At 27.3% G+C, this 15,499-nt stretch overlaps 1 protein-coding gene across 4 annotated transcripts in view; it reads left to right on the forward strand.

Moving 5' to 3' along the window:
* LOC136971547 (sodium-dependent proline transporter-like) overlaps window positions 1-15,499 on the forward strand; it is a 168,667-nt gene that overhangs the window by 51,159 nt on the left and 102,009 nt on the right. For 2 of the 4 annotated variants that reach the window (XM_067266171.1, XM_067266243.1), the window contains exon 2: window positions 14,470-14,689. In XM_067266171.1, coding sequence (XP_067122272.1) covers window positions 14,470-14,689 — 220 coding nt within the window. Of the gene's footprint in view, window positions 1-225; window positions 668-2,964; window positions 3,427-14,469; window positions 14,690-15,499 lie in introns of those variants that run through there. The other 2 variants (XM_067266106.1, XM_067266045.1) reach the window with 2 other exon arrangements.

Consider the following 15,499-nt stretch of genomic DNA (forward strand, 5'->3'; position numbering starts at 1 on the left):
ATAATATAACATAGTTTTTCGTGTTTATTACGTACATATTTTTAAAATTATGATTACGGTAATTAAATAAATTTTTCCTGTTTAAGGCAAAATTTATTTTATATTTTACAAGCAATAAAAAATCGATTTTTAAAAATGAAATAAAAAATAAAGTGTGAAAAACTTTCGTCCATATGGCGTTGGCGAGGTCGTGCGCTATTGGCCGAAAGAAAGGGTGTGTCGGCGGAACGTCTAGCCAATAGTTTACGAAATACGTCACTAGCTCCGAGCCAGGAACCACGTGTATTTAACGTCGATAGATGCGTTGTTGGTAAACAAAGTAAAGACTCCGGGAATCTTGTTTCAGTTAGTTTCATTTAATCTAAGGCCGATTTAGTAATAATAAAACTCCGCCACAGTAAAGAACTTACAGTAAGGAAACTGTAAAATAAAAAAGAAAGAAAAAGAAAAGCTGTGACAGACATTGAGGCGTCTTTTCCGTGTTTCGCTCTCGAATAAATCGATCAAATTTAACATAAAGGTCTCTATTACTGGCAGTCTGATTTTAGGCTTTGTTCTTTACCTGTTTGGATTTGGAAGAATGGTTATCGAAAAGAATAAAGAAAAATCCTTTCGTACTATTTTATCGTTATCTAACTTAAACTGGAATTTAAATCGCTCAAGTAGTGTGAGTATAGTTTTTATGAGTCATTAAAATTTCTCTAGAAGAGCAGACATAATAAGAATAAAGGATGATTTTATCGCTGAATATTCAGAAATATTTCTGGTCTAGTTTAAAACTTTGTTTGTTTTTTAACTTGAAATTTTAAATCTTAAATTATAATTTAGTATAATTAATTAAATTAGAGTTATTAATAAAATAAATAAAATTATTTATTCAGAATGAATATAATTATATAAAATTTAAGACGTTTTATTTTATTTAATATTTAAAAAATTGGAGTGAATTTAAATATTAAAAATATTTTTATAGAATTTAAAGTCAATAGAAATGATCATTTATTATACATTTATTTTAAATAAGTTTTAACATTTAAAATAAATAAATAAATTTTAGTTAGTTTTTAGTTAGTTTTTAACTAAAATTTAAGAATTATAGTGAACCTATTTTTAAAATTTTAATTATTATTAAATTAACTTTTTATATAGACCTATAATATTAGATATTTCATAATTCCATCTCATTCATTTAAAACCATTTTTAAAATTTAACACAGTAAAAATTCATTTTTAAATGAATAATTAACTTAGTAAGTACTTGGATGTTTGCCTGTGAAATTCATATCCACATGTTTATTTGCTTATTTCTATGGAATTTAGAGCGTAAATGAGTCAGCAAAAACTCCACTTATGTTACAAAACCTACTATGGATTAGTTGTAATTATACTATAGAATATGTATATAAATCAATAAATATTCAATACATTCACTTATATAAATATATATATATATATATATATATATATGTGTGTGTGTGTGTGTGTGTGTGTGTATCTATCAGACTATGTGAATTTCTCAGAAGATAACTAAAGAATTATACACTTAATTTTATTAAATTAAAGTATAGTAATAAAGGATATTTATTTAATCAAAAGACAAATCTTCTTAATTAGAAACACAGATAAAGTTCAAAACAGTAGTATTTTGTTATTAAAGCAGGAAGTACAATTATTTAAATGAGTTTATCCTTTGCTGATAAGTTAGATTAACTTCAACGCAGTAATTATTGATTAGAAAATAAGTTAAATGGCGCTTAGTAATTCTTTATTCATTCTTTTGTGCCGATTTGTTTTAATTAGCAACAGTTAAAGTAGAGTTTCAATATAAAATGTCTGTTTAGAAAATGAAATATATAGAAAATTAATACACCACTTATAAATTTATCTTATATATTAAATATTTGGTTTGTTTTAATCAAAGAATTACATCATTATAATGTGTTAAAGTTGTTTACTTGTATACAGTTTTACATGCCGCATCAGAATTACGAATGGCTCGAAATATTGACCTTACACCCGGTGGCTTTGTCACTTTCGACACTTGCAAATTTTAGTTTAAATTTCTATTTTAAAAGTCGAAAAATATAGTTTAAATATGCAATATTATATTTAAAATTTCAAAAAAAAAAATTTATTTTACAGACTATTAAAATGCAATCTGCAGCAATTACATTCTGATTGGTTACTATTATTTGCCATTGAAAGAGTTTATTTACCTCGACCGTTACCATAGAAACAGTTCAGAATCTTTTACGTCACGTCTCTACTTTATCACGTCGAGAATTTGTGAATTCTTGCCGAAAATAATATTTATAATATTTTAAAATTTACGTAAATTTAAATGGGCTAATTTTTAATTCCTTGATGTTCTAACGCTACTTTTTTAAATTAATGCATACGTGTCACAGGATTACGTTCTCGCTATTTAACAACGTAACAAATCAATCCTTCAGACAGTTAGGTTACTGTGCATTTAATTTTAAAACATCCTTTAAAGCAAGCTAAATTGTCGTTTATTTTGTATTTAATAATACTAACAATAAGGTTTAGTATGCAATGATCGAAGATTTCCCTTTGATTTAGAAAAATATTAATTTAAAAGTGTTTTAATTATCATTTTTAAATGCGAATATCTTAATTAAAATTAATGAATTGCATCAAAAATGATGCTTATTAAATGCTTACGAGCCAAAAAATGAAACTGTTTTTTTTCTAAGAAAAGATTTAAAAAGTATGTACTTAAAACATTTATTTCTTATTGTATTTGTATTATATTTTTATATTAGCATATTTAGTTTTATAAAAATTAACCGAATTATTTTAAATTTTCAGTTAATTCGAAATAATATACATTAAAGAACGAAAATTAAACGCGTCGTTTCATTTTAATTTCATAAAAATACAAATATAAAAAACACAACCATTGGTGAAGGTTATGCACAGAAACGATCGAATTTTGGGTGGTTTAGTTGCGCGCGCCACCAAACAGGCGCCCGATCGACTGAAGAAACACGGACAACGATAGAATACCCCCAACAAAATTCCCTTCTCAGTTATATCTAGGTATTAAGTATATCAAACTGACAACATTTCCATTGTAGAAATTTCTGGTCGAGTCATACGAGACAAATAAAAAAAAAAAGAAAGAGAGTAAGAGTTTATTTGCTTTCTGCTTAGATAACAATATGGCGTCTAGCCTAGAATGGCTTTAACAACACTGAGAAGCGTCGGTGGATATAGTGTGATCGTTGCTTTCGTTTATAGTCGTTGGGGGTCGCTAAACGCGTCCCCCGCCGAAAACTCTTTAACAAAACGGCGTACTCAAGTGTTATGGAGAATCCCAGCGCTGCTTTTGATGAAGATAGCTTGTATGACGACGATGCTAGAGCCGAAACCATAAGGTTAGAGCCTTATCTGGATTGGAACGTAAGTATGGATCGTTCTCTATCCTTATCGGTAAAAATTCCCTATTAATTGCATTGTAAAAAAGCGTTTAAAGAGTTAAATTAGTAACAGATTATATTTTGATCGCCGTATATCGGTCAAGGTTATTACAAGGTTTAGGTAGAATACGATTTAAAGTAGATATATTATTATTTCTGCCGAAAATTTAAGCCATTTAAAGCCACATAAATATCCATTTTCTCTATTGTTTTGTATTATTAACAAAGAAGGAAGTTTTATTATAATACACTTGAAAAACGGACAAGTAATAAAAACTTCCTTCTTTGTTAGTCTTTAAAGTATAATACTTCAACTAAAAACGCCTTGTTGTAAATTTTAACATAAATCTATGTTATCGTTTATGTTAAAAATGAAAACAAGACAGTTTTAGTACATGTGTTTATTCGTATACATGTATATTTTCATTATAACTAAGTAGATATTGTCTGAAAGCATGAATATACAATTTGTTCAAAGAACTAGAATTTTTAGGCACCACCCATTGTGTAGAATTAATACAGAATTTAACAGGGAAAGCATTTTAATAAATTAAATATCAAAGTTGAGAAGTGTAAATAATGAAGATAAAAAAAACTAGAAATGTAATTACTTTAATCTCGGTTGTTAGCAATATTTTTATAGCAGCAATGAACTGCGTATAAATATTTAATTTTTATAAGAAATCTTTCCGAAAATCTGCCATGTAAAATTTATAATAAATACAAAAATATTTTTATATATAGACTACTACATTTTGTTAAATATTTAAATATTTTTTTTACTATATATATATGATTCTACTATCCTCATATAATCAATATATAGTCTAATACACATACACATATATTTAAAGAGTAATATAACAGCATTAGGACATTTTATACGCTTTTCTAAAATTAAAAGTATTATTATTATTATATTTTATAATAATTCAGTTAAAATTTTTGATGATATTTTTAATCCTTCGTTCGGTTTCGGAATGCGAATATCGATTCTGGTGACATCATCGGTGACGTAGTAGGTTTCGACCTTGAGAATAACTGCTGAACCTGGTAAGAAATTTAAGAAAAGTAGGAAGATTATATTCTTCGAATAAGCAAAATATATTAATTTATCAAAATCAAAATGAGTTTTGCTTTTTTAAAGTGTGTTGAAATTTATATTACGTAATAGACGAGAAGACGAAAATAAAACTAATAACTGCGTCATACGTACTACGCTTTAATTTCGTATTTAGAATCGATTGATATATAATTAATATTCTATGATATATAATTTTTATAAATCTTAATATAGCTGAAAAGGTAATAAAATTATATAAATAGGCCATTAGGTAACGGAGTTTTGTAAAAGGTTCCGGTAAATGACACTTTACTGTTTGACAAATAATTTCTACACAGAAACAAACTGTACAGGAAAATGTAAACGTGTTAGAATTTTTTTTCTAGTAGATTATAGAGGTTTTATGGAGTTTTTAATATTATAAAAATTATTTTAACATTTTAAAATGACTTTTACAAATAATTACGGGCGCGTTTCCAGTGTCGCCGGGCCTTTGAGGGGATGGGAGAGAGTGAAAAAAACAATGGTCTTAGTAACTAAAATGTACGTTTATTGACCTGAGTATTTACAATAATGAAACTGGAAAGAATACAAAATAGCTCGGGCTTAAGAAGGGGTGATTGGGGGACTCCGCAGTATTTTTTTTCTAGGGTGTCAAAGAATGCTTATGTCAAATTTGGTACGGTTGTGTTGAACGTTATAGAAGTCTGAAATTTTTTAAAGTTAACATTTCATTAATTTTAAATTAAATATTTTTGAAAATTTAAGAAATATTGATTTATACTTAATGTCTTTTCTAATGGATTCTTCGGAATTTTGAAAACAGATTTTTATATATTTATTTTTGTAAGGAGAGAAACAAATAATTTGTAATTTTATATTAGTCACATACTTTAAATAAATAAAAATAGAAAAATCACTGATGTATTTAATTTTTTTGGATTTTAAACCTTATGAAGACATTTATCAAAAATTCTTGGGGCTCGCGATTCAAATTTAAATCTAGTTGGAAACAATGCTTTAAATCTCTGATATTTTTTTTTGCTTAATGTTACCCTTGATTCCAAGATGGCTGCTCGTCTCTGATTCCAGCAAGGAAACAGTGGAACGTACAGTACGTTCTAACCTAACCTAACCTATTCTAATAAATTACCATAATTATTAGCAACCAAATTATTAGAATAGGTTAGGTTAGGTTAGAACGTACGTTCCACTGTTTCCTTGCTGGAATCAGAGACGAGCCGCCATCTTGACACCAAGGGTAACATTAACCTTTTTTTTACAGTTTTACAATTTTTAAACGTAACAAATTTATCTAATATTTATTTATTCATTGGGAAATAATTTGTCTATTTGTTTTTAGGTTGCGTGGATAAATATTGAGCAACAAGTTATAATTTTATAGCAATTTTTCCCCTTTATACTAATAACAAACTTTTCAAGATTCAAATTTAATTCTAGTTTACTGCATTTAGTTCTTATTATATAGCAACTCTTAAAATATTTTATATTTTTAAAAATAAAGCAAATTTAAAGGTTTATCTCTGTTAATTTCTATTATTTAATTAATTGAAAATTCTGAAATTTTACAATTTATAGAATCGAAGTAATAATCAAGTTTCTTTTTATAATTTTAAGAATCGATTAATATTTAAGAAAAGAATCAGTTTATTTAGCTGGAAACTCATTTTTGTTAAATATTTTATTGTTTTTTCTTTATATTAAATATTAAAAATAAATTTAATTTGTTAAATATTTTTCTGTAAATCAACTTAAGTATTTTGCAAAAAATAAAATATTTAACTAAAGAACTTAATAACATCATTGTTACCTAAAAATAATAGAATCAAGCCTATTATATTATACATTGAAAACTAAAGTAGATGTTAAACTTTTCTATATTTTTATTAATTGATATATATTTTTTTCGGTCAGGCTCAGAATGGCTTATACTGTATTTTATATACAGTTTACTTGATTGAAATAATAATTGCATATGGAAGTGTTGACTACAGATGGTCTTCTGATGATTTTGGTCGATTTGCATAATTAAATTATTAAACCAAATTAATTCAAAACATGTAAGAATTGGGTAAGAATATCAAGACACTAAAATGTTATCATAAACTTTAAAAAATCTAAATTTTAAATAATCCAAATAAATAAAATTCAATTTTAAAATTTTCCAAATTCAAATTTATAAATTAAATAATAATAATTTCGATTACTTCAATATGAAAGAGAAAGAAATAAGTCTTGATTTTAAATTGTTTATTTAAACTTTGATTCGAAAATTTGTATAATATTTTTTAACTGTTCTTCTTCAATTACGTTTAAAACTTTTATACATTTGAATTTAGAGTAAGAGTAACCACTTTAATTCCTGTTGTTTTCGTGCCCACCGGTGGCCGAACGGATAAAACCATCGAATAGGTCTGCTGTTTCTGGATTGGCACCTCACCAATAGGCTGACCACGTTGAGTTTTCCTAGTTTTCTTTACGTGTCTAAAAACTAAAGAAGGATCAATTTCCCATAAAGTCTTCCCGGAGGTACTCTCTCCTTGGAAGATCGCTCTTGTGTTACGTTACTTTATTCCATTAATTCTATTATTTTGTTTCTTTATACAATATAATGCCGCACAGTTCATAATGCGTAAATTTTTCTTGTTACTTCTTAGAAATAATATTGGTTATGATAGTGTATATTCTATTGAGAGCCAACATCTTTTATGCTACGGTGACCAGACATCCCTTTTTTCCCGCTGTCCCCGGAGAGGTTGGTGGGACTCTCGAATGTTCCGCTCTGTGATTACTGATCATGTCTATTCAGTAAAGCCAAGTAAATGTACTGTACTTTCCCGAAGACATTCAAACCGCACTTTTTAAAACCGCACTTATCGTTGATATGAAATTTATGCTAAAATTTAGACTTCTCTAACTAACGGTTAGAGTTACCGTCAATTAGAATATCAAGTTTTATTTTTTAATTAAAGTATTTTTTGTGTAGACGCTTTATGTTCAAAAATTAAAGTTCTGGTTTGTTAGTTCCAACGTTCTCACTTTTGGAGTTAATCTTTTAGACCGTCGATACAGATACACTAGCGCATTTTGATGTTTCGGTAGCATCAGTACAAATTGTATTTTGACGATTAAAGTAATTATAGACATTTAAAATGATAATTCCAGTTTCACATTGCACAGTAAAATAGTGCTCTTACTTTCGCCATTTCTCTGGATAAACCAAAATCGGAAATAAAAATGGCGTCATTACCGTTTTAATTTATTTTCTTCATTTTCCAGTTCTAATGACTCGAAATTCGTTTTATATTAATCAAAAATATTTAAAATATTATTAGTAACTTTAAATTAGAAGGCAGTCAGAAATTAAAAGTTTTGAGTTACGTTTTATAAATAGTTGTTGGATGAGTGACACTGAATTGTATCGAATAGCATTCTATTGGTCATCTGTCCACTATGAAATCTATCAGGCTTTTAATATATGAGGCAATTCATCTTTTGTCGGACTAACTGTTGCTATAGTGTGACGCCAAAATCTGAATAAAGATTAGATTACACATTGAAAGATTTTTTTCAGCGTTTTAACTTTTCATTTTGAACATAACGGGGTGGTTTACATGAATGCGATTTAGAACTGATTGCTACTTGTATATTCTAACACTTAGTTACTTGTTTTTTATATTTGCTTGCTTTAACTTAAGTTAAATTTCAAGCTGCTATAAGATGCCAAAAAAGAGTATGCAAATTTAATGTTCAGTTACAGAATGAACATCTTTTCGCAAAAGAACAAAAACAGATTTCAGACTTACGTTGTGGTAGGCTATATGTAATGCAGAATTTTCTGTTCCTCGTAGTGACAGACATTAAGCATCCCAATTCGATAAACACAAAAATGTGACGAGTGCAGCAACGTCTTCAAAATTCAAACTTTTTATATGCTTTTATAGAAGTACAGAAAAAGAAAAAGAAAAAGATAGTGTTGCTGCTGAAGGAATTTTAACATTCCGTACATCAAGTACAAACTTTTTGGTCAATGGACTGTTTCTAAATTAGTCCTAAACGTGTTTAATGTTAAATTTTCGTGCTTTAGAATCAAAACTGAGGCAATTATGGGAACGTTTTTTTTTGCCATTTGCTTTAACATACCCAAAATTAGTGTTAGTGCTCATTTGTTTCTATGTTTATCGATTCTTTGACCGATAAACATATTGGGTTGCTTTTTTTATTTTTTGCTTTCATCAGAGACACGCATTTGTCTCATTTGTCTATGTGATAATCAATCGCATAGACAAATGAGACAAATGTCTAGGGTCCGGTTTTTTGAAGGGCCCGGTCAAACTGTCTATTTTGAAAAGATTTGTAAATAAGATAGTTTACTTTTCTGTTGGACAACTGTATATAATAAACAAATAAACAAAAATATATTGCTTTTTATATGGTTATTGTGAATTGTAAAATCTAAAGAAACTGTGTTCTTGTTTCTTCTTATTGAAAGTAATTCTTCCGATAATTTAAAAACTTTTTATAGCGATAAGAATATTTTTTATTAATAAAAATTTAAGATTTGTTTTAGTTTTTTACATTATTTAATTTTGTTTTATTTATTGTTTTATATATATATATATTGTGCTCTATTTCTTGTGGGAGAAGGAGGGGGCCCGGTAAAAAGAAAATGTCTAGGGCCCCAAAGTGGGTTAATCCGGCCCTGGAGACACGAGTGAAAATATATGAAATAAAAAAAATTTACCAGTAAAGACATCGGATATCTAATACAAATATATCTTAGAAAGGCTATATACCAGGATGGCGAGCCTATGACAAGCCCATGAAAGTGGCACGTCAGGAGAAATCATCTGGTACCGGTACCTAAGGTATCATACGATTTCGGTTTATGGCCCGTCTTTCATCCTATCGGTTTTTCACTGGATCATTCAATCAGCTTTTTTACGTTTATTCTAATTAAAGCATATTAATTTCATTTCTTTGAATACCGTTATTCAAAGTCTAAAACTTCGGCATGTATAAACATATATATTTTTGAAGATAAATATGCTTACTATTGTATACAGCACGCGGACTCAAAAGGTTTGCTTGCCATCCTATACAAATCAATTTCAGATAAACTTCTCGCGCTTTATATAGATAATGCAAATGCAAACTTTGGATGGAATTGTAAGTAGAGGCGCAAATAATACGTTCTTTAAGTTGAAATATGCATCGAATCACGTGGTCCTTGAAGTTGGATGTTCTCTAGGGCATTTATAGGTATACATATGCATGTGCAGTAACTGCGCGTAGTACAGTATAGTATATATAGTATATATATATATATATATAAATTAAACCTTAAATTTACTTAATAAGAATCGAGGAGCGATCCTAACACCGTAGATACGTTCCCACCTGCCATTCCTTCTGTTGAACTTACCCAGTCCAATATAGAAACAATTCTGAAAATAACTTCTCAAATTCACATTTTTAAATAAGTTTCCGATTATTTTTTAAATTTTATGTTTTTAACAGAGAGATTATTGTAAATTAAATTTTGGTCGGAAGGACTGACGTCATTTCTTTCGAACAAAATGGCGCCTAAGCGAGAAAGAAACAAAACTCTACGTTCGATTCGGCGTAATTTGTATACAAAAATGAATTTTTAACTGTGAAGGTATTTGCACAAAAAACGTATACAGAGAAATTTTATAAGTCTAATATTAATAAATTTTATGTAAATAACTATTTGCTGCTTTCCTGTATTACTAATTTACAAAAAAACACTTAATTAGAACTAATGAACTAGGCTTATTATACTAGCCTAGGAATATAATAAGCCTGGTTCATTGGTTCTAATTAACTATGTTTTTTGTAAACTATTTGCTTTTTTACTTTCTCTGCTTATTTGTAATTTAACAATTTTTGCAGCCAATATTTTATTCGATACGACCAGTTGTGCGTAATACCATTTGGACTGCAGTAGAATATTTGTATTTTGATATTGAATCAGTTGATCATAAAATGTATACTAGTATGTATTTTTATATATAAACAATGAGGGTTGCATTACAAGAATGTTGTGCCAGTGGCGTAGCCTGGGTGTCAGCCGCCCGGGGCGGAAGAAAATTTCGTCGCCCCCTTATTTAGGTATCCCAATTTAAAAAACGAAAATATACACTAATTCTAAAGAACTTTTCAGCAAAAACAATCACCATATCAATTGTGTATTGTACAGGTTCAAATTTTTACAAGATATTATCATCATTTATTGTGAAATTTTGCCGCCCCCACTACGCTACCCCACTGTGTTGTGCCTTTGTTTTGGGAGAATATCAGAAATTATTTACAGTAAAACTAGAAATTTGAATCAACAACAAAAGAATTTTGAAAGTATGTATCCTGAATGAGCTGAAAGTATGTTTCCTGTTATTAGAAATATGTCCTGTTGTGTTGAAAAGTTTTTGAAGATCTGTGTTCAGAACTGTGGTTGCACTTTGTATGTAATCATGCATATTTCAAAGAGAAAGTCTTCAAATTGAGAGTCAAACTGTAATGTTTTGTTGAGGTGTATAAGACCTTAAGAGACTGCCGTTTGAAGAATAGGAAAAGAGTGAAGCCAAAGATTTCTGTCCGTGGCTGTTTGGAATAGACTAATGCCATTGATGGAGAAAATTGATATGGAGATTGTCGAATTGTTTACGATAGAGTTTTATGAAATGTGCCAAATATTTAGAGTAATGATGCAATTAGTTTGAGGTATTGAAGTTTTGACTGGACTTTATTGGAGTCATTATGATTTCAAATGAACCAGTAAAATCATTAAGATTGTTTTTTTGGAAGGTGTCTCCCATATGTATGAAATTTTTTGTAAGTGGGTATCCGTATATTTACTGTACATATGAATTTGTTCTTATAAGTTTACTTACTAATCACGTGAATAAACTGTTAGAAAATATTTGAAGAACTTTTTATTTCTTCAATGTTAAGGGAAATCCATGAACTATTGTACATATAATCAAAGGAGAGGGCAGTTTCCAAAAGTAGTACATCAGTATATACAGCAGAGTGGAGGGTTCAAAAGTGGTTCAAAAATTGTATATGTTATTAATGGACGGCCCTAACAAATTGAACGATGATGAACTTTTTGGTGAAATATGCTGTCTGACAATTTGCTACACATGAAAAGATAAATGAATGGAATGTAAATAAAGTGTTTGTTGATAATTGTTGATTGTTGTTGGATATAGGCTTTAAACATTTTTAGATTTTTGAAAATGCTAAACTTCTGATAGAGTTTACATTATATTTATCAAGTATAAATGCACCAACAAAAAGAATTTTTTCTATTACAAACATTTTGTGAAGTGCTAAAAAAAAGCAGACATTATAAAGAATTTGGTAATTGTTAAATGCAATATGGATATGTTGTGACAAATTCCATAATGTTTTGCAAAAGACATCTGCTCTACTCAAAAACGTTCACTCTGGGAAAATATTAAACAGTAATTAATTGATAGTTAAATATGCTTTTATTTAGCTTTAGCCTTATTTATTTTGCTTTTATTTAATATGCTTTTTATTTATTTAATATTATGAATATGCTTTATTTTATATGTATGATACATGTCTTGTGTATGAATTGAAATATTATAGTGATAATCACTGTATAAATGACTTTGTGTGTACACATTAGGAATACCATTCATACAATAATTCTGTTATATTATGTAATGATCTTATGAAGTATTTATTAATACGGTACCTGTATAAAATATATAAATGTCATAATGTAACATACACTGCTTAAATAACAGTCTCATTAGATACTATTTACTTTTTTGTGATATTACAGAGAAGTTATTATTTAAATTTCATATTGAACATTAAATTATTTTGCCACTGCATTGAAAATATTTGTTATAAGTAATTCTTTAATTCTATATACATTACAAATGTACTGTAATAATATGATCTTTTCTTATGTTCTGTAAAATAAAAAAATACTGTACATTGTGTAGAAGATTGGTTTTTCATTAAAGTACATGTTTTTAGTTTTCTCATAATGTAAATAATTGTGAATAGTTTTCCAAAAAATACTCTTGAGCAGAATTGATCATTTCACATGCTCCTTTGCGGTAATAAAGAAACAATTTGAGAAATCAGTATTAAATTGTTGAAGCAAGAAATATTTATCAAATATTTAACAGTATGCCATGCAATAAGAAAAGTATAGAAAATTTGTATCAAATAAATTATATTGGTTATTTCAATAAATAAAAAAGTGCCAATGATTTTATTATAGTTTATGTTATAATTTGATAGAAGATAAGCTGTCATTAATTACTGAATTAATTGTATTTTAAATCTTTAAAAGTGATTAAATTATGTCATAAAATAAAAAACAATTACTGTAAATGTAATAAATGTTATTTTATTCAAAATAAAATTTTTGTGTACAGTAATTTTATTTTAAATATAGTATTTTTGTAATCAGAGTATGGTATTTTTTATGGGAACACCAGTGCACATACATGTGCAATGAATGCTTCTCCTTGGAGCTCCATAAATTTGGCACTGTATTTATGATTGAGTTTAAGTTTTAATTCTAAGATTTTAAACTTTGACTATTGTGTTTTGACTGCTGAGTCAACATTGCTTAGTCCTTCTTGCAATATGAGAGAAGTCATTTGGAGAAAGGAATTGATCAATGTAATGTGGGGTTTAACTGTTGTCACTGTTTACCATGTGTGTAATTTGTTGTTAGTAGCTGTCTTAGTGAGAGGTACTTATATAACTTTTTTATTATTATTAAACATTTGTGTATTTAAAACAACAGCAAAATCTTGTATATTCAGTATTTTGTATCTATATAATACATATATATTTTATATATAATGTATTTATGTATTTTGTTTTAAATTTAAATCAGATCTGTTTTCCTGGAGTAGAAATGTGATACAAAAATTGGTGACAAATATAACTATCAAATTGTGCTATAATTCAAATATTACTATCTTGTATTCAAGCCATTAAAGTACTAACTTTATGTTCTGCATGGTCAATAATTGACAAATAATTAAAATTATTTAATTACTAACCTATTTATTTCAAATAATTTGTAATTAATTTGAATTAGATTCTTGGAAATTGTTCAGATTATTGAGTGTGTATATGTATGTGTGTATATAGTTACTATGGTCATAGATTAATGTTTTATTAAATTATACTACATTAGTAGAGAGATATGACTACACAGTGTTTAGTTTAATTACAGACAAAGATAATATGGGAATGAGAATATTGTTTCAATTTATAATAATCAAAACAATATATTTCCTAATCTTCATAGACTATGAAGTAAATAAACCCTTAATCTTATGTTGTTTTGTTGTTCTATATTGTTTTGTTCTTCTGTGTTAAATAGTTAATATATTTACATATTTTTATATTCATTTCAATTAAATTATACTGAATAAAAAGATTATAAAAGTTGTATGAAACGTTTAATTATAGTAGATGGCAGATTAAATTTTTAGATATAATTTAATCAAAATAAAAAATCTTTAGAATATTTAGGACATACTTTCATAAAATAGAACTTTATGGATTTTTCCTTACCTTGAAATCACTATATATATAAAACTGTGTTATTTACTATATAAAATTAGGTCAAAAATTAACTTTTATGTTTTATTAAGTAGATTCTATGTTTAAAACTATAATTTTTTTTTTTTTTTTTTACAATAAGAAATTTTCAGTTTATTAAATTTTTTAAGTTTTAAAATATTGTAAATATAGTTGTTCATTTAAAAAATATAGTATATGTTTAGATATAATTTAAGTATGGTATATTTTCGAATTTATTTAGGCATGCATATAAAACTGACTTGACTGTAATTATTTATTTTAGATATTATTTATATTGTTTTGTAACTTTATGATTTTTCTTTTCAGAGTGATTTGGAAAAAGATTTTCCGCGTGTAAGCAGCCAAGTTCCACTATCTCCAAAAGGTGAAGGGGATTATGATGAAAGAGGAAGTGATTATGATGGATTTAACGTCGAAAGAGGTAACTGGACAGGCAGATTTGACTTCCTATTATCCCTCCTCGGATATTCTGTTGGACTTGGAAACGTATGGCGATTTCCATATCTTTGTTATCGAAATGGCGGAGGTAAAGTTGTTTTTATTTTAAAAGTCAATACTTTAGAATGTAAGCTACATTTAATCCCACTTAATTAAAATTTTATCTTATGTTGATATAAATAAACCAGAATCAACATTTTATTCTTTGATAACTTCAAAACAGAAACTTGTTGTTATTTTAAGATATTAAATTTCTTAATGACAAAGTAAAGTATGGGTTTGTTCTTTTAACAGATAATAATTCTATAATATTTTATATAAAAATACATTTATTTGTCTTAGCAGAAAACATTTAGTTACTGTTTAGTTTATTTATTTTCCTTCATTTTAAAATGAGAAGATAAGTATAATAAATAGAATTATAAAATTCAGATGAAATCCCATTTGAGATTTTCTTATTGAATTTTATATTATCTACAATATAGTGTGGGATTTTTCTTTTGGATGAGTTTTTAGTAATTTAACACAATACATATGTAATAAATGCAAAAACTTTTTATTTAACAGATTTATATATATATTACAAAAATTAGTACACACATGACAAGGTATGAAAACTATTTAAGAAAATTAGTATTACAAGAAGCATTGCCTTCCCGAACACTCTTAAACAGAGACAACTATAGATTTAGTTTCTTGTAATTATAAAATACCAGTAACTGGCCATCATATTTTTAAATCAAATGAGAAACAATATAATAAATAATAATACAAGACATCACATGATCCTATAACATACAATGAATCTTAAACACTTTCAGCAGGAAAAGTGTTTAAGGTTTCATGTGATGCAAAAAGAAACCAAGGAAAAATTGGAGAAAGAAAATTTTAAATGAAA

Source organism: Centruroides vittatus, unplaced genomic scaffold (genome assembly GCF_030686945.1).
Source record: "Centruroides vittatus isolate TY-2023 unplaced genomic scaffold, ASM3068694v2 contig_10, whole genome shotgun sequence".
Taxonomy (NCBI): Eukaryota; Metazoa; Arthropoda; class Arachnida; order Scorpiones; family Buthidae; genus Centruroides; species Centruroides vittatus.